The sequence below is a fragment of the Erigeron canadensis genome, chromosome 1 (genome assembly GCF_010389155.1).
Source record: "Erigeron canadensis isolate Cc75 chromosome 1, C_canadensis_v1, whole genome shotgun sequence".
NCBI classification, from domain to species: Eukaryota; Viridiplantae; Streptophyta; class Magnoliopsida; order Asterales; family Asteraceae; genus Erigeron; species Erigeron canadensis.
In genome coordinates this window covers 46,684,516-46,704,866 of record NC_057761.1, presented here as the reverse complement: position 1 = coordinate 46,704,866, position 20,351 = coordinate 46,684,516, and the positions used below count along the sequence as shown (strand labels likewise).

Below are 20,351 nucleotides of genomic sequence, written 5' to 3'. Positions count from 1 at the left end.
AGACCTATAGTTGCTAGGAAGAATATGATTTTATTATAGGTGAAAGGTGAGGGGGAGGGAGCCGAAAGGTTGAACCCTCCCATCTCCCTTCAAACAACCAATCAAATTATTCCACCTCGTTTTAACCCTCCAACATTTTTTTCAACCTTTTTTAGTGGCATCCGATACTCCCAATCTTTCTTTAAAAGTTTCAATACTTATCCTTAACATTAAAAATTTTGCATTCTAAACCCTTGATGTTGTTGTTGTCGCATCGTTTTTTTGGCAGCCGATACTGTTGTCAAGCCACTCGCATGAAATGGATCAACTGGTACTTGATGTTGTTGTTGTCGCATCGTTTGTTTTGGCAGCCGATACTGTTGTCGAGCGGGTTGTTGTTGATGGCCTGCTAGACCGGTGTTGTTTCGATTAGCTCGTCCACGACCTTGCATCTTTGTATTTGTGTTTTTTCATTCTAGGGTCCATGATTTTTTTGCTAAGACATGGTGTATATATGTTTGTGTGATGTATATATAAGCTGTGTATGTATATATATAACAATGGTGGAGTGTAAAAATCTGAGTCAAAAAGAAACCTCCGACTTCGAAAAGTTGACACATTTGGTCCCTCTAACGGTCACTAGACCGTTTGAAATATTTTCGGTTTTAGCCCCTCAACGGTCACATTTGGTCCTCTCCGCTCCAACCTTCAGCGAGCTTTGATTTCACCCTCCCTCCATCTCGCTCCAACTCGCTGCAGTGGGTGCCGAATCTCGCCATCTCCCTTCCATCTCGCAATGAGCTCGCGCTCGGCTCCCTCCCCCCTGAGAGATCATTTTAAGTCTTTTTTTATTTTATAGAATTAAACTCGTGTTTATGTTATATCTCATAATCGGGTATTTATGTTTTATTTTATTCTTTATGTTATTGTTATTACCTTATAAAGTTTTAGTTCTTTTTTACTTTAGCAAAAAACTGTAATATTGGAAATTACCCACCTACTTTCAATAAAATCTTTTTTTAAAACGTTTATCTATACTACATATATAAACAAACTATCCTTTCACCCAATTTAACATTTTACCTTTAAAATTTCTAATTTACCCTTTTAATTAAAACAAATTATTAAACACTTAATCCCTAAAATTCTGAAAATACCCTTCAAAAAACCTTATGCGAGCATAGACGACTAATGCATTTGGCAATCACACTCTATAACATATCACTTATCATATGACCTATCACCCCCACCATCTTACGGCTGCAACGCGCGGGTACTTTGTCTCGTATACAATAATATTTTTACATCATTTACATCTACATCAATATACATTACTCCATGCTACCACCAGTAGACACTCATCACCGTTAGTTGTCATCCCTGCCCTCACAATGGCAAGGTTGCGTTAGTACGTATTGATTATATATAATTAAATTAGGAAAAATTAATTTTTTAAACATTAACATAAAAATAAAATAAAAATCATTCTAAAACTAGATGGATGGGATAAATGGATTTTATTCTCACTCTTTGAATTTTCACGATTTTTGAATTAGATTATAGATAGCGTTGATGGTTTATTTATTGTTTAACATAAAGAATAGAAAGTATAATTCTCGATCATTTATCTTCCCTTCCTTTTTTTACTTTCAACCTTTTATAACATCTTTGAAAGTGACCCGAACCTAGTTGACAAAATTATAGAAACTCCAGATCAGATTTTAAAGAGAAAAGCTAAGGACTGACTAAATAACATGGTGGGTCTTTTGTCAAGGTTTTCTATAAGCAGAAATGGCCATCGTCGCTCCCAAACTGCACTTGTAAGCAATCATAACATACCCATTAACCAATCTTTATATACATCTTTTAATTCTTTTTCCTTTTATATATTCTTCATTTTTCTGCTAGTTGGTTGTTTATTTTGACTTTTTGTAGCTTAATAAGATCTGATTTTGAGGTTACTTTGATGGGCTGTTTTTAAAGCTTTATAATTTATAGTGAAAATTTGAAGTGTGGACTGTTATGCAGGGGTTTTGGGATAATGGGGCTTCGTAAAAGTGAGATTCTTCTAAAAAAGAGAGGAAGGGTATGGTAAAAAGATCAATAGTTTGTAAGGATGATTATGGCAGAACGCGTATACTAGCGTTGGAGTTACTTAGGAACTAAGAAAATTTGTGAATTGTTGTAGTAACCGAGTAAGTGAGTTTTACAATCATTGTCAATACGTAGTTGCTGCAAAGTTACCATCTGCATCTTGAATATGCTTAGGCTGACTTTTGACTAGTTAGAGAAAAAAAGATAACCCATATCGTCACATTAACCCATAAATGACTCGACATTGGTATTTGACTAGCTAGAGAAAGAAGGTTAACCAATATCGTCGCATTAACCAATAAATGACTCCAAATTGGTACATGTATATGATTTTTTAAGGTTAGTTATTTGTGATTATAAGTTTAGTCTGAGTTATAAAAGCTTTTTTTTTTTTTTTCCTTTTCCCAACCTTTTACGTGAAAAATCCTCCTGTTATCTACTAGAACTTTAGAAGTCCGAGGCTCCAAGCATGAAGCATCTTCAATGGATGTACATAGGATATGCCACATGCTTAGGTGGACCTGATTACTTGGAATTCCCCATTGTTGCATCAAGTTTATAGTTGCCCACAATTGAAAGTTCAAGTGGATGAACCGAACAGGGAGAAAATGTGTGAGACCTATGAGCCTATTATACTCTAAAAATATAAATATAAAAAATGCAAGTAAGACATAGTCATGGACTTAAGCGAGTTTGTAGGAGTAAAAAGGTAAGTATACAAAAGAAGTGATAGTTTGAGACATGCTAATGTGGCATGATGTGTTGGTGCTATAAACATGATGAAGTTCATAGCATTGGAGATGCTCGATATGGTGAGAGAAGGTGAGTGCAAAGTTTGGTTATTTAAAAAGTTGAAGCCGTGTATTGGTTCTCAATGAGATAGTTGTTGGTTCCGTATCGTTGGAAGCATTGCTGCAATGTGTTTACTGTTTACCTTTTGTTACTGATGATTTTACCAAAGGCAACAATTTTGACCCATTTATTATGAATAGGTTAGAATGGGTTATATAAAACCTTGTAAGGGCGAATTAAAAAAATCTGAAAACAAAAACTTCTCGAGGACTCGAGGGCCCTTTAAATATGAAATCATCAGTGCTTAGAATATCTTAATTCATATATTAGAAAATTTAACTTGTTACCGACATTTTGTATCTATTTAATTAATCATATTTATCTTATTAGTTATTTTAAATTTTAAGTTTAGAAATGAACAAAATAATGTCCACAGGTCGACCCATCCAAAGAAGTGGCCAAGTACTCACTTCGCTTCACTTATGATCCAATCTGTCCAACCTGCCATTTTGCCATCTCTAATTATATCGTAGAAGCCTATTGTCACAAGTATAAACGATTAAGATGATGTGCATTGATACTGGTCATCATACTCCTTGAATGTGTCTCTGTTATGCTTATATATCTTTGTAAGTCATTATTGATCAAACTTTCAATGTTTCTTTGGCTACTTGATGCTTTGTAGGATGAAAGGGAAGCGTTGCCCCCAGATACGGAAGTTACAGAATCGGCCACAGTTGTTGAAGCCACTGCTACAACTCATCATGGAATCGAAGTAATAGTTGAGTTTAAGCCTGTTGAGCACCCGATCGAGCCACATGACAATGATCAACCCATTCATTGCCCATTGCCTGAACCTTCAATTCTCAATGTAAGTGGAAAAATTGAATTATGTTTGTTATTTTATTAAGTTACAGTTTTTATGTCATTTAGCTTCCACATTGAAATAACACTCTTCCTTTGTTCCAAAAGAAATCTTGTGCTTTTAGTCTTTTACCAAGGAAACACTTGATTTTTAATCATATATATGAAATTTCTCTCAACAGTAAAAAGTAAAGGTAACTGTGGCTTTGGACCCAATTATGTGCTTTGAGTATTTTGTAATGATTATTAACTGCTAAATTTGCAACGGTTGTTTAGATTTGACTAAAGAATGAGTTGTTGATATACAAGTAGTTGAATCGTTTAGGAAAAGGCCATTATTAAGCCAAACCATATATTTTTTTCACATCATCTCGTTTTTGTGGATTTTTGTGCAACTTTTTTTGAGGGAAAGTTTTTTCTACACAAAGGTATTATCTAGATGTTCACAAGAAACTTTATACTTCAGTTTTTAAAGAACTAGAATTCATGCTAAAAGTTACATATATGGTCATTATAATAGGTTAATTAGAACAAGAAGTCTTGTTGATATGGGTCTGCCCGCCAGGATTTTTTTTTTTTTTTGTTTCAGTTAAGGAATATACTGGAGATTTGACATAGTTATTCAACATATCACTCAGGTTCATGCAATTAATTTGTTTTTGTTTTTACATAAAAGGACGGAAGGATATGGAAAGAGCGTGTATGTGCAGGCGTGCAAAGGAGGGCGGATATGTCCATAGCCGAGGAAGGAGTCGGTGTCCCGCCAAGACACGAGCCACTTGGAACAAAATCCCAACGAAGAGCAAACCGAACCATATTGCCATCAATTAGTGCACCGGAACATAATATTCTTAAGTTGTTAGAAGAATGTAGTGCCTCTGGGATGTGATGTTGCATTCTGACTTCAAAACTGGAATCTGTGTTCTCGCATGTGGTTATGTATTTTTCTTCTTTTAGCATATCACTTTTCAAGAGCGTTTTGGTCATTTACTCCATTCATATTACTCTGAAAACAGATACAAGCACATACTATATAAAGTACAAAGCTCCATCCGACTTTCTGTATTGATATGTTGAGACAAGTATCAAGTGCTGAACTAGGGCGGATGTGGGTTTGAGCATGGGTTACACCCAACCCATGCGAGAACACTGCTGCCGTCGACATGGATTGGGTATGGACTGGTGTTTCATGAGTTTGGAATCAAGAGTGGTACTTGAGAGATAAATGTGACCATTGGGAATTGTGTTATATTATTATTTGTTTTGAAAATGTAAATAAAGGAATAAAAATATGTGGTTGTCATGTATTTGAAACTAGATATAAAATCTATCGGGGTTTAATCATTTATTCATGAAAAACATGACATTTTTTTGTCATATTATTATAATTTTCATTTTAGACCTAAATCTTTATATTATATTGAAAACTATTTTAAGATAAATATGTATTTTATTAAGTTTTATTCAGTACTAACACACTCATAGTTTAAAAATTAAATATTTATGGAAAACGTAGTGTTGGCCAAAACGTAGTATGGGTTGGTGATGGTAACAAAATTAAGTGATGTGAGTTCAAAAAAGTAAAATCAAGATGACACAAAAACATCGGTAAAAGTATGGGTTGAAAAATATGATATGGGTTGGGTTGCCATCCTCTTGACAATTGCTTGTAAGACGCAAAATGTTATATATAGCGGTTGAAAATTAATTTTTGGCACATTTAATTTTTTTTATCCCCCTTTATAAAACATATTAACATCTCCTATTTTAAGAAATTTAACATTTTTTATACCCAAAATACCCTTATTTTTTAATTTTAATTCCCTTAAACACCTAATCTATACTTTTATACTATACTAGATTTTAGGCCCATGTCAGATACACGGGTTTTATAATATTATGAATATAAGAAAAATATGAAAAAAATAATACTTATACGTTAAATGTAGAAATAGACTTAAAAATAAATTGAGACATTTAAATGCAAATATTGAATGCTAAATCATAGGTGAATGGTGTCCCAGAGATTCTTTTACAAATTTTTAAATAAATAATATCTTAACTTTGGTTACATAATTGCAAAGAATAAGTTCTTGAACATGACACAACTATTAAATAAAAAAACAAATATTTGAAAGAAACATTAATAAAGTGTGTACCAACTGAAAATTTTTGAAGTTTAATATAGAACTGAAAAATTAAATTAAAATTAGTATAAATATACAAAACACATCTTGATAATCAATTCATCAATGAAATACGAATTCAAACAATTTGAAAGATAATGATAATATTTACAATAGATATAAACAGGAAGAAAAATAAATTTGTTTCTCCCAATTGATTTTGAAGTTGGTTCTAAGTTTTTATTTTAATGGTCATACAATATCAACCTATTAAAAAAATATTAATTAATATCGATAAATAAAAAGTGAAACCCACTTTAAGATATTGATAATAAGAATTGAATAACTTTGTTATTGAATTGATTTCGATAGATAGATTAATTAATAAATATTTAATATTAATAATAAAATTTTTAAATAATTAATAGGATTAAAATATGACATCATCAATTTTTACTTTCATAAAATTGAGCTTTGTGATTGGTTAATAAGATGTTAGGTCAGTTGTCTTTTAGTATATATAAAGATAAAAATATCTATACTATATTATAAAGCAGATCTCCCATGTCTACATTTTAAGTTTCAACATTTACTTTCCCAAAATGCCCATATATCAATTTTATATTTACCTAACACTCTTTCTCTCTCCTCAAATCTCAACCAATCATTTTTTTTTCCCTCAGCTCCATAAATCATTTATTCCTCCAATTCATTCAAAATCTTTTATCTCAAAAACCGTACATCGATAAATTATAAAAATTATATGGGTATTCTTAAAATTTCATGCTCTTTCATTAAAGATGTTATTCGATATACATTCGACGAATTTTTAAATCCGAGAGCGGAACCCGTACGGTTAAGGCATTTGGTTATCACACTTTATGACCTATCACCCTCACCATCTCACCGCCGCAACGCGCGGGTACTTACTCTCGTACTACTTAATAAATAAAACAACCATCTCTTTAAAAGTTATGCATGAATTATCTAAAATACCATTAATAATTAAACTATAATATCATTATTTATTCAAAATATCTCTATTAACTTTTTACATTACACCAGTCGACGCCGCCTCCACCACCAACAGTCGCCCCCACCACCATACTATTGCCACCACAACCACCACCGTATTACGGGGGTACCGTGCTAGTACTTACAAAATAAACTTGACACTTATTTATGGATGCAAATACATAAACGTGACACTACTTCTGAATAAAAATAAACTAGATTTATACACACCCAATGCAGCGATGGTGGCGCAATGGTGACGGCGGTAGTAGTGTCGGCAGCGTTGTAGGTGACGGTGGTGGGGGCGACGATGGTGGTCAATGTAAAAGTAATTAATGTTAAAGGTGGTAGTGTAGTTATTTTAAGTGTTGAATGATCTATATTGTAGATTACTTCATTAAGGGTATTATACGAATATTATGTGGAGCTATTTAAATTAGTGAACAAATTGAGAGTATTTTTGGGTTTTCAAAAGCTGAAAGGTTAAGGAGAAAAAAAGGTTATTTGCTTGACTAAATAGTATAGAACTAAAAGTGACCGCGTTGCGGCGGTATTTAAAAAACAGTAATTAAGCGTAGAGGTACCCTTTTGTCACTTGAATGAATCTACACAAAATATACATATTCTACATGATTACTATAAGATAAAACAATATGAGATATAAAAACTATATTTACACACAATAGAGTCAATGGTAAAATTTGCTATATATAAATTGTTGCTCGATAACAAAGTATAAATGTATATTAGTGATGGAAGACTGATGGAGTAGTTTCGTGTATACCAATCATTAGTGGTAATCACCATATCTCCATCTGAGGTATCCAAACGCAGCCATATAACATTACGATTTGCAATAGAATAACCACCAAGACCACTTGTTGCTATTTGAAAATTAGCATAATAATAGGTACTGATTTCATATTATGTAATTCAATGTAATATTTTACCCCAAACAAAATGAAGTCAATCATATCTACCAATAATTTAAAATAGGATTGTGGTCTCCATTGTACGATACATACCGTTGTATTAAAGCGACAATGTGTTTTTAGTTATATACATAAAAAACTTTTTAAATAATAATTACAAAAATACGTATTACCATATCTACCAATAAACTAGAACATAATTGAGATATCTTGAACGACACGTGTCGTAATCCTTCATCGACAAGTGTACGTCATGTGTCATTTTAATTAATTTATTTTATTAAATTAGTTACTTCAACTGTATATATATATATATATTCAATTTTCTTATTATACTTAAAATTAAACTCTAACTATTGGCTTATTAATACAAAAAACATTATAACCTTATTTGATTGATTATTTTCTCATTAATAGATTGTCTGTTTTTCTTTCTCAAATTTTCAGCTCATATTGCTTATATTACTTATAATAAAATAATCTTAATATATACTATAAAACAGTTGAACTAATGACTTATTAACCAATTAAATCGTTCGATTTAATCAAATTGACAATCGCTTATGTCATCATTTAGCTAACTATAAATTAAAAAATAAAAAATTTAAGTTATAGTCTAATTAAAATCAAACTTGGTAATGAAATTTTGTTTATGTTGAGAGCACAAAAGTAAGGGTAAAAAGTTGTGGGTGAGAATTGTGTTCTCAGAATCATTTATAAAGAAGTACAACGAATGGTAAAAAGTTAAATAAATGATAGAATTAAAAAAAAAACTCTTCATAATAATGTACTAATGTTTTCAATCAACCACATTTACTAGCCCAAAAAATTCATCACAACTAGTTCAATCAAAATGGATGTTAGTGAATGGCACTTGGAGCTTCTACAAATCTAATGTTTTTTGACTTTTTTTTTTTTTTGTTTTTTAAAAGGACATGCTATAGAAACCCTCATTTATTAAGAAAATCATATAACATTAATTTCTAGTCAAATTTTTTATTCATTTATGTTTTCAATGTTCTATTTAAAAAAAAGAGAGTGTCAAAATATACCCCCAATATACTAATTACACACCTATACGATCATTATTTTAATTAAATACCTCATTAAATATCTGTTAATTCATCATAATCATTAACTTTCAATTAGCCCTCTCCTTATACATACCACTTCTTACCTATTTCTTCACTATTCATCAGTTTTCTTTCTCCAAGAATACCCCAAGAACACTCCCCTCCTTATACTACCCACTTCTTCCACTATTCATCTATTATTTAATTATTCCATTTTTCTTTTACACAAAATTATTAAAACACACTTTATTATTAAAAACAAACACATTACATTTATTATAAAATTAAACATTACACTAAAAAACATAAAGTAAATAAATTATGAAAACCGACATTATTAGCAAATTAAAAACTAGACATCAACGTTGACGGCCGTGTTCCGGGAGGTTCCAAACATGTTCGATCAGATCATTGCGGAGTGAATGGTGAGCAATTCTATCACGAAGCTCCCCGTACATACGAAGCTGCGTTGAACACCTTTCAGTCCACGTACGAGTTGAGAGTGTGGTATTAGCTATCAACTCTTCTTCAAACTCTGTAATTGCACGTCCGTTATCTTCAACGATCATGTTGTGCAGGATCACACAACATAACATGATCCGTTTTATCTTGTTGGTACTGTATGGCTGCGCATATTGTTCAATAATTTGCCAACGTCCTTGAAGAACCCCAAATGCCCGCTCCACATCCTTTCTTGCAGCTTCTTGGTATCTTTTGAACTTGGTGGTTTTTGCGTCCATCGGGCACTTGAATGACTTAACAAGAGTCGCCCATTCTGGATAAATACCATCTGCTAGGTAATATCCCTTTGTAAACTGCTCCCCATTAACCGAAAACTCTACTTTAGGAGCCCTGTCTTGTAGCAAATCGTCGAACAAATCTGACCCGTTGAGGACGTTGATGTCGTTGTTCGAACCAGCAGGGCCAAAGTAGGCATGCCAGATCCACAAATCATATGAAGCAACCGCTTCAAGCATGATTGTTGGATGTCCCTTGTCGCCCCGGGTGTACTGCCCTTGCCATGCCACTGGACAGTTCCTCCAAACCCAATGCATGCAATCTATGCTACCAAGCATTCCCGGAAAACCATGAACTTGCTCATGTTTGGCTGTTAACCGCTCAACATCGGCTTCTATAGGCCTTCTTAAGTACTCCTGTTGATAAAGCTGTATCACACATTTGCAGAAAGCATCTAAACACTGGTAGCCTGTATCTTGAGCCATCTGCAAGTACTCATCTAAAGCATCAGCCTTAAAGCTATACGCTAACTGGCGTATAGCAGAAGTACATTTTTGGAAAATGTTGAAACTGGGACGACCAGTAGCATCTGTTGCCCCTTTGTGGAAGAACTGAAAGTGTTTCGGTAGCGGTTCTATGCTTTGAAAGGAGTTTATGTCTCGCACTATGCAGAGAAACATATCCTGTCGCATTCGGAACCTTCTACGAAACATATCAGGTGGGTAAGTGCAGTTAGGCGCAAAGTAATGATCGTATAAAAGCTTTCCGGCACCCACGTGATCTCGCGAGATCACCCTTCTAGTAAACTTGGGTCTTGAAGAACTTGACGCTTCTTGGTGTTGGTTTTCTTCTTCGTCAAAGATAACGTTAAGACATGATATGTCGTATTTTATACCCATTTCCCACGGTTTATATAGTTAAGTTAGCATGTTTAATGAGTCATTTTCGTATACAATTGGTGCGTTTATGGTATTTGTTAGTGTTTCAGGTTAATAGCAGATACTTGAGCGTATTTCTGAAGAAAACGACATTCTTGAAGTGAAATAAGTGCTTAGGATGATTACCGGGTCGTTTGGATGAAGTTTGGTGAAAGTCAACAAAAGTCAAACCTGGAATCGAGTACAGCTGAGCAGCAGCTTATAAGCTGCGCTGCAACTGTAAAACAGAAGGTCTAAGCTGCGCAGCAACTTAGTAAGCTGCGCAGCAGCTCCATCAGTCTGATCCGTGCAAAGTCAATGAAACTCAAAAGTCAACAGCAGTAAAAGAGGAGCTGCGCCGCAGCTTAAGGACGATTCTACATAAGAGTTTTTGGAAACATATAAATAGCTTGTTTTATCATTCCAAAACCCAATCTCATACTTTCCAGCCGTTTTGAAGACCTTTTGAGGAGACTTTTGATCAGATTTATCATCCTTGAAGATCGATATTACGATTGGATTATTCTCGTTATTTCCGTTCAATTCTTTGTATTCGGTAACGACGAATTCTTTCTATTTGATTTGTTATTCGTATTTTAATATGAGTGGCTAGTCGCCTTTTCATCCATCTTGATGGAGTGAGACATTATGTAGGGATTGCACAATATTTATTAATTCAAGTGATTTGATTTAACATTTTGTCGTGAACTTAATCTATTAATTCGTTGTTATTCAATTATTGATTGTAGATAATTTGTATTCATTGCTTAGTGACGACTAGGATTTGGGTATAAGTTATTTTGATTGCTTGGTTAGAAGCAATTGGTTCTATGACGGGTACGGTAGAGGGTAATCAATATTTGATAAGAATTAACGGGTTGACGGTTGGGTACAATCGATAGGCAAAATTGTTATCTGAAATGATCAAAACCATTGTTAAACTAGGGAAGTTATAAAAAGGCGTCTCGGGGTACCGGTCTTAATAATGAAACCAGTTTATACAAGAGAGTCGAATAAGTTGTTAACTTGACGGGTACGGGGTTGGCGATTAATTTGAGTCTCGGTCATTTAATCACTAAATTGAATTTGAACTTAATCAAAAGTACAATCCTAATATTCTGTCAAGCGAAATCAAGATGGGTGACCTTTAAATTATTGTTTTCAACAACAAACTTCTCTTTCGATTAATCCTTTGGGATTACTGACTTTTCAAACTAACTACTTGCAACGTGGCAATTCGGCCACAAAACCCCCCATTTTTACTTGAATCATTTAGCGTTTTACAAATGCTTGTTTAAGTCCTTGCGAACGATCTCGGCTTACCAGTTCTAACTATACTGCATGCGATCAGGTACACTGCCTGTGAGTGTGTAGTAGTCAGTCTTTCGATAAATCGTGTTTATAAATTTAAAGCTAGATTTCGCATATCAAGTTTTTGGCGCCGCTGCCGGGGACTTGAATTAAGTAATTGTTAGTTTTTTGATTCGATCCTTCCGTGCATTCATTTGTGAGGAAATTAATTGTCTTTAATAGATAGATTTTATTTTTGTTTTAGTTTTATTTTGTTAGTTTCTGGTGCGGTTAATGATTTTTCTTGTGGTGCTTGTGCAGGTGCTTTGTAGTTGATGAACACAAGAGCCTCTGGTAGACCTTTGCTTAGTCCTCAATCTAATCCAGGGAAAGCCAGATGACGCTTACTTAGATCAAATAACACGGAGCCCTCAAACACCGAAAACATAGATTCAAACACCGAAAACCGTGACCACCCGGACGTAGATTTGGATCAATATTACTCAAAGAAAGGTTCAACGTCCGAGGTGCACTTAAGTCCTAAATTCTCCGAAGGTAGTGGGTTGTTCAAAACTGGTGATAGCTCAGGGGAAGAAGATAATCAGGATAAAACTCGTCAACCGAATTTAACAGAGATTCCTAGAGAAAATCTTCAGGTAACTCAACCAGTTAGAGCTAGGAGAATGGGTGATCAAGAACCGGTAAACCCCAATAACCATCTTTACGGTGATCGTAGGAGAAATGTCCCCATTAATAGGGGCACTCCTATTCGCCTTCCAACCACTGGAGTTAACTTTTCTCTCAAAGGAAGTCATTTGAAAAGTGTGGAGGAAGAGAAGTTTGATGGGGTAGCTAATAATGATCCGTATGGGCATTTAGAGAGGTTCGAGAAGATTTGTAGGTTTTACCACTATGGCGCGAACCAAGATGATAATGTGAAGCTTGAGCTTTTTCCACTCACTTTATGTGGAGGAGCTAAGGCATGGTTAAAGGAGCAGCCAGATGATCTGTATACAACTTGGGATGAGCTTCGTGTCGGGTTTATTGATGAGTTCTATTCTATAAGGACTCAAAGATAGTTGGAGAATAAGATCCGGTCATTCACTCAAGATCCAGGGGAAGATGTAGTAGATGCTTGGAAACGATATAAGGAGATGATCAGGAATTGTCCAGGAAACAATCTGAACACAAAAGTAGTGGTTGAGATCTTCTATGATGGTTTGCTAAAGAGAACTCGAAGGGAATTAGCCAGGGCATTTGGAGGTAGTTTGAACAATGTGACCCCGGCTAAAGGTTACAAAATCTTAGATGATATGGCCAAGGAGTCCTCTGATCGTGATGAGCTTGTAAGCAAGAGAACTAGTGGTAAGACTGTGGCAAAGCTAGAGAGTAGTGAAGAATCAAGCTTGGTTGCTGAAGTCAAAGCCCTCACAAAGCAGATGAACGAGAGGTTTGACAACCAAGATGTGAGATTTAAAAGCATTGAAAGGGATGTTAAGGTAATTGCTGATGGTTGTGACTACTGTGGGGACATGCATTATTCAGAGGATTGCCCGGATAAGCCGGCTCAAGAAGTTAACTATGTCCAGAATCAGCAAGGGAACTTTAATCAGAATACCGGTTATCAAAACCGGTCATCAGGTACTTCTTTTCCTTCATCTAATTTTAATGCTAATAATTCTGGTTTTAGTGGAAGCAGGTTTAGCAGGTTCAACAATCAGCAGAATGCGAATGCTGAACTGAGAGATATCATGAAGGATTTGGTAGGAGCTCAGAAAGCTACTAATGAGAAGATGGCCTCTCAATGGGATGCTATGACTACCAGATTGGATGGTTTGGCTAATAAGCTTGAGCAGAGCACCAAGAGTACTCAAGCGACTTTCCAGGATATAGAAGCTAAGCTCGAAAGACTAGGAAATTCGAATAGGCAGCCCGGTACTCTACCAAGCAATACTCAACCGAATCCTAAGCCTCAACAAAACAATCAAGGATAACCGAATCCTAAGCCTCAACAAAACAATCAAGGATCGGGATCGAAGTACAACCCTCCCAATGCTCAAAATGAGCATGTCAATGCCGTCACAACTCGATCAGGTAATACGTATAATTCTGCAAATCATTTGCCTGATGAATCTAGTCCGCTTGCGCAGGTACATGAAGAAGAAGAGGAGGTTGTAGAGATGGAGCCGAAGCCAGCCGTGCAGACACCAGCCGTTCCATCGAAACAGGCTGACAAACCTGAAGTAAAGCCATACCAGCCCAAAATCCCATTTCCTCAGAGATTGGTGAAACATAAACTAAAGCAGCAAATGGATAAATTTGTGAGTCACCTCAGTAAATTGCATATTAACATTCCATTTTTAGATGCAATTGTGCAGATGCCAGGTTATGCAACGTGTTTGAGGCAAATCTTGATGAATAAGAAAAATCTGGCGGGGGTGACAACTACAGTGCTTGAGGATGTTTGTTCAGCAGCAGTGACAGGTAAGTTGCCCGAAAAACGCGGGGATCCAGGTAGTTTTACCATACCTTGCAAGATTGGTAATTTATCTGTGAAAAGAGCCTTAAACGATTCAGGAGCAAGTATTAATCTAATGCCTTCATCGATTTATTCTAAACTGAATTTAGGAGGACCGAAACCGATTAAAATGAAAATTCATTTGGCCGATAAATCTGAAATTAGACCAATGAGAATTCTAGAAGATGTGTTAGTTAAGGTGGGCGGTTTGGTTTTTCCTGTCGATTTTGTGATTATTGAAGCAGATGAAGCATTAGATGTGCCTCTTATCTTAGGGAGACCATTCCTTGCCACGACCGATGCTAAACTTGAGGTCGGTCGTGGAAAACTTACTTTGAGAGCAGGAAATGAGTCGGTGACATTTACAAACACCTATTCTGTATCTTTTCCTAATGTTGCTAACTCAGTTGAAACTGCTTGTGTTAGTTCATTGGATTCGCAAGTTGATGAATGGTTAGATAAGAAGCTTGAGAAACAGGAGGGTGAGTTGAAGAAGGCAACAGTGCCAATTTCGAACTTAATGGATGGCTCGTGTGCTAAGATCCGTAAACTTTATAGCCGTTTGAAGCCTGCTGTCTCTCATGGGAATGTTAAGTTGTCTGAAGAGTTGTGCTCGAATTTATCAACAAGTGAAAAAGAGGACCTGATGATGGTTGTTGATATTTCTGGTTGAGCAAATGATTGGATTTCTGAAAAGGTGAAAGGTAACTGTTTCTCTCCTTTCAAGGGTCGACCTCCCAACACTTTAAGTGTGGGGGTGTCGGAATCCCAACCTTGGTAACTCTGCGAGGATCGAGTCTAGCTAACAACTCCTTAATAAATTAAGCGCTTCTCGGGAGGCAACCCGTGTTTTGTATTTTATTTTATTATTTTTTTTTCTTCCCATTTCTGTTTAAATAAGTAGGAAGAATGGTATGCATGTTTTATTTTATAATGTTGCTCGTTAATCGTGTGTTCATGTGACAGCAAGGTTGTCATATGCATATGCTGGCAGTAAGTTCAACGCCATATTTGTTGATTGGTATGTTTGATGCACACCTAACTCTCGCACCTTCCGTTTTGGTACAAGTTGTTTATCCCGCCAACCAAAGTGTCCTTCCTATTTTGGAAGTGCCATTTGTGACACGGGGTCGATAACTTGTTTCAAAACGGAATGTGTCCTTATTCCGGTATGTGCTCTTATTTTTGTATGTCGCTTACCCCTATTTACTTTTGTTTGACCGATATGGACATTGAGGGCATTGTCCATCTTAAGTGTGGGGGGGGGTGGCAAATAGTTTTAAGCTACCGGGTATATCACTTTTGTTGTTTTGTCATTGCGATTTCTATCGGTTTTGTTGATATGTCCCTCTCGTAGGCCTTTGGATTTTATCGAGGGGTATGAGTTTCTATTTTGAACTCTTAATTGTGATGTGCATGTTTGAAACTGGTGCTATCAATTTGGCGGGATAATAGAAGTTGATATGATTTTTAAACTTGAGTTGAATTTGTCCTTGTGGTAAATTGCTTTTGACACTTAATTCATTATTTATTAAGCAATTTTACTACCAAATTTTTCCTTGACAAAAATTTTAATTGGCAAAGTGTGTCCTGAACGGTTATTTGGCTAGTTCTTCGGGATTGATAACATTACCTGCATGCTTATATATATCCAAAACACCAAATTGTGAGATTTCATCCGTTCATATATAGTTGTTCAGGTGACGGTTTTGGTTTGTTTGCCTCGTAAATACGTCCCTCTCTTAGGCTCTTGGATTTATTCTGGAGTAAGGGTATTCATTTTTTGATGCCTTGCACTAGGATGTGCGTGTTTGAGGTATTTCTAAGCCATTTCCGGGTTCTTTTCTCGATAAGAGTGTGCTGGTGATGTGTTGATTCTAGAACTTGGCCTGGTGATCGTGACGAGTACATTGGATGATGAATAGAATTGGCATTTAGGTTTGACCATACTTTTTCTTTCTTTCGTTTCTTTTTTCTTTTGTATATCTATAATCACCTATACAACCTTATACACATACTTATACTTGTATATATACACATTTTCCCTTTTCTTTGTAAACCTCATATAATCTTATACATATATACATTCCTTGTAATTTAGCTTTTCACCCTTGTATAAATCCACCTTTTCATGTAAACTTCACCTAATTATACTTAACCATACCGTTAGTCTAATCTGGGGGCCATTGATTGTCTTGAATTGGTTGATGTGTGGAATATTCTTGTCCATGAGAATACGTAAACGGGTTAAGTTATTGAAGATTGTCTTGAATTGTTCAAACAAAGAAAGTGAAGAGTTATAGACATGTTCATCATTGTAAGAGGGTATTTACTAGTAGAGTAAAAATGGTTCAAAAGAATAAAGAACATGAAAAACAGAAAATATAAAAAAAAGGAACTTGGGCTACTAGTAGGTATTTCTCATTTTCAAATGTCTAGAAAGTTGTTGTATCATTATTTATGGAAGATTTGGTTGATAATAAGTTGTTTGAGGTTGATACACCACAATGGTGTCGGGTTTTGCTTGATACTTAAAGGTGTGTTCGCGGGATAGCATCTTATAGGTTGGTGGTTTGTTGGCAATCAATGGTTTGGGTTTGGTTAGACTATTTTGTACATTTCTCACATATACCTTATACTTTTGATTCTTATCCTTCACTTGTAACCTATAACTTCCCAATTTTCATTGTAAATACCCATAAATACATAGCCTTAGTTTAAATATACAACCACCCTTTATGCCTATTTTGACGATGTACTTGGTCCTTGCGCCTTAATGGTGGAGTGACGATCCTAGCTCAAGCCTATGGTAAAAGAGTATACATCACGACTGAGCTATGAGTGATTCTTCATATATTCAACCCCGAAAGTAAGTTGTTGGAGTAGAATGATATTGGTAGGATCGTTTGTTTCATTTATGCTTAGTTGATTATCGTGGCTTACGGATTGTTCAGGTATTGTCAAACATTTCGAGTTTTCATTTAAGATTAAAACTGCTTCACCCGCCTTTTTGTCATTTGACATGCTTGGTGTTGCTGCTTTTTGATACTTGTCACTTGTTTGATAGTGTGATTGTCAAGGAATGTTTCATTTAAAGTTTGGATTTGCTTGAGGACAAGCAAAGCTTAAGTGTGGGGGATTTGATATGTCGTATTTTATATCAATTTCCCACGATTTATATAGTTAAGTTAGCATGTTTAATGAGTCGTTTTCGTATACAATTGGTGCGTTTATGGTATTTGTTAGTGTTTCAGGTTAATAGCAGATACTTGAGCGTATTTCTGAAGAAAACGACATTCTTGAAGTGAAATAAGTGCTTACGGATGATTACCGGGTCGTTTGGATGAAGTTTGGTTAAAGTCAACAAAAGTCAAACCTGGAATCGAGTACAGCTGAGCAGCAGCTTATAAGCTGCGCCGCAGCTGTGAAACAGAAGGTCTAAGCTGCGCAACAACTTAGTAAGCTGCGCAGCAGCTCCATCAGTCTGATCCGTGCAAAGTCAATGAAACTCAAAAGTCAACAACAGTCAAAAAAGAGGAGCTGCGCCGCAGCTTATTAGCTGAGCCGCAGCTTAAGGACGATTCTACATAAGAGTTTTTGGAAACATATAAATAGCTTGTTTTATCATTCCAAAACTCAATCTCATACTTTCCAGCCGTTTTGAAGACCTTTTGAGGAGACTTTTGATCAGATTTATCATCCTTGAAGATCGATATTACGATTGGATTATTCTCGTTATTTCCGTTCAATTCTTTGTATTCGGTAACGACGAATTCTTTCTATTTGATTTGTTATTCGTATTTTAATATGAGTGGCTAGTCGCCTTTTCATCCATCTTGATGGAGTGAGACATTATGTAGGGATTGCACAATATTTATTAATTCAAGTGATTTGATTTAACATTTTGTCGTGAACTTAATCTATTAATTCTTTGTTATTCAATTATTGATTGTAGATAATTTGTATTCATTGCTTAGTGACGACTAGGATTTGGGTATAAGTTATTTTGATTGCTTGGTTAGAAGCAATTGGTTCTATGACAGGTACAGTAAAGGGTAATCAATATTTGATAAGAATTAACGGGTTGACGGTTGGGTACAATCGATAGGCAAAATTGTTATCTGAAATGATCAAAACCATTGTTAAACTAGGGAAGTTATAAAAAGGCGTCTCGGGGTACCGGTCTTAATAATGAAACCAGTTTATACAAGAGAGTCGAATAAGTTGTTAACTTGACGGGTACGGGGTTGGCGATTAATTTGAGTCTCGGTCATTTAATCACTAAATTGAATTTGAACTTAATCAAAAGTGCAATCCTAATATTCTGTCAAGCGAAATCAAGATGGGTGACCTTTAAATTATTGTTTTCAACAACAAACTTCTCTTTCGATTAATTCTTTGGGTTACTGACTTTTCAAACTAACTACTTGCAACGTGGCAATTCGGCCACAAAACCCCCCCATTTTTACTTGAATCATTTAGCGTTTTACAAATGCTTGTTTAAGTCCTTGCGAACGATCTCGGCTTACCAGTTTTAACTATACTGCATGCGATCAGGTACACTGCCTGTGAGTGTGTAGTAGTCAGTCTTTCGGTAAATCGTGTTTATAAATTTAAAGCTAGATTTTGCACATCAAGATACGCACCTACGGCTTGGGGATTGAAAATAACATTCATTTGCGTAACAGCATTGTTGAGTACTTCGTAATCGTTTGATATGTAATCGTCACTAGAGGATGATGATGATGAATCAGACATTTTTGGTAGTAGTGTGTGATGGAAATGCTTTAAAAGTTAGATGAAAGAATGTGTTTAGATTGTGTGTGTTTTGAAATGGTAGTAATGAGGAGTTTAAATAGGAGTAAAGATTTAAAATAAAAAATAAAAAAATACCAACTAGCCGTTGGTTTCAAAAAAAATTCATAAAAAACGTTTTTTTTAGTGGCAACGGCTCCAAACAAAACGGGACCCACTTATTCACTATGCCGCACGTCTATTATTGGAAGAAACGGCGAAGACGCGCTCGAAAACACGGCGGTGCTACTAGCGGCGTGCCGACGCCGCACGTCCGACGCCGGCCGAACGCACTATAAGGAGGGGTCTTATAACTTTTATTATCTTTTTCTCTTTCTTAATCATTACATAACTTATATACATTCTTTTTATTTTATTTTATCTCAAAAAAATATATTTAATCTTAATTAATTTTTTAAATAATTTATATGTAGTTGTGTTAGTGATATTATTAATAAAAAAAACTTATGTTTTTTTATAAACAGTCCAAAAATAACAAAAATAAAAGAGAAATATTTCAAAAACAATTGCAAATATAATGACATTAAAATATCTAATCATTTATATCGACAAAAATTCTTTCATGTTGACAATGTTGACCAAATAAATCTAAATGTTGTTTATACACATTTTTTTAGAGACAAGTTATGCTTGTCGCTCCTTTAGCTTTGTATTTACTATCAAAATCACATCTAAGTGCAACTTTATACATAAAACCGTTTGCACTTGTTTTAGATCTTTAGTAACAATGACATAACCAAAAGAGTGAGCCGTTGTTTGTACCCAATTTATCAAATCTATAAGTGACGTGAATATCTACGACAATTATTTTAAGGGTTAAGTCACTTAATGAACAATACACTTTCCCTCATTTACATGGTTGCCCATTGAACTGGATTATTGATATGTATCACCCATATACTTTTCAATTTTTTACATAGTTGACCAACTGCTGACCTGATGACCTGCTATAACAGGTTAATCTTTATTTACATGGTTGCCCATTGAACTAGATGACTAATGTACTTTCCCTCATTTACATGGTTGCACATTAAACTGAATTATTAATATACATCAGCCACATCCTTTCTAATTTTTACATGGTTGACCAAATGTCGACCTTACAATAACAAGTTAATCTCTATTTTTTTCCAGAAATTTATTAATTTCTGCTTCATCCTCTTCATCAATTTTCCATAAAAGTTTGCAATATAAAAGCA

The 20,351-nt window shown here is 35.1% G+C and overlaps 2 protein-coding genes across 2 annotated transcripts; one reads left to right on the top strand and one right to left on the bottom strand.

Annotated features, from left to right (window-relative positions):
- The first annotated feature begins 1,659 nt into the window (after nucleotides 1–1,659).
- On the top strand, nucleotides 1,660–4,688 carry LOC122584905. Its single transcript, XM_043756981.1, has 3 exons — nucleotides 1,660–1,799; nucleotides 3,551–3,736; nucleotides 4,406–4,688. Exons 1-3 carry the CDS (start codon nucleotides 1,734–1,736, stop codon nucleotides 4,616–4,618), a joined length of 465 nt encoding a protein of 154 aa, XP_043612916.1. The 5' UTR covers nucleotides 1,660–1,733; the 3' UTR covers nucleotides 4,619–4,688.
- A 4,545-nt stretch (nucleotides 4,689–9,233) lies between these two features.
- Nucleotides 9,234–10,511, bottom strand: LOC122593663 (protein ALP1-like). Its single transcript, XM_043766101.1, has one exon. The coding sequence runs from the start codon at nucleotides 10,509–10,511 to the stop codon at nucleotides 9,234–9,236; it is 1,278 nt and encodes a 425-aa protein (XP_043622036.1).
- Nucleotides 10,512–20,351: the final 9,840 nt, after the last annotated feature.

Excerpts from the sequence above, each read along its gene's own strand:
- LOC122584905 (XM_043756981.1), top strand. The coding sequence starts at position 1,734 with ATGGTGGGTCTTTTGTCAAGGTTTTCTATAAGCAGAAATGGCCATCGT. Across the intron at positions 1,800-3,550 it reads GTCGCTCCCAAACTGCACTT|GATGAAAGGGAAGCGTTGCC; the intron begins GTAAGCAATCAT and ends GATGCTTTGTAG. Across the intron at positions 3,737-4,405 it reads CTGAACCTTCAATTCTCAAT|GACGGAAGGATATGGAAAGA; the intron begins GTAAGTGGAAAA and ends TTTACATAAAAG.
- LOC122593663 (XM_043766101.1), bottom strand. The coding sequence starts at position 10,511 with ATGGGTATAAAATACGACATATCATGTCTTAACGTTATCTTTGACGAA.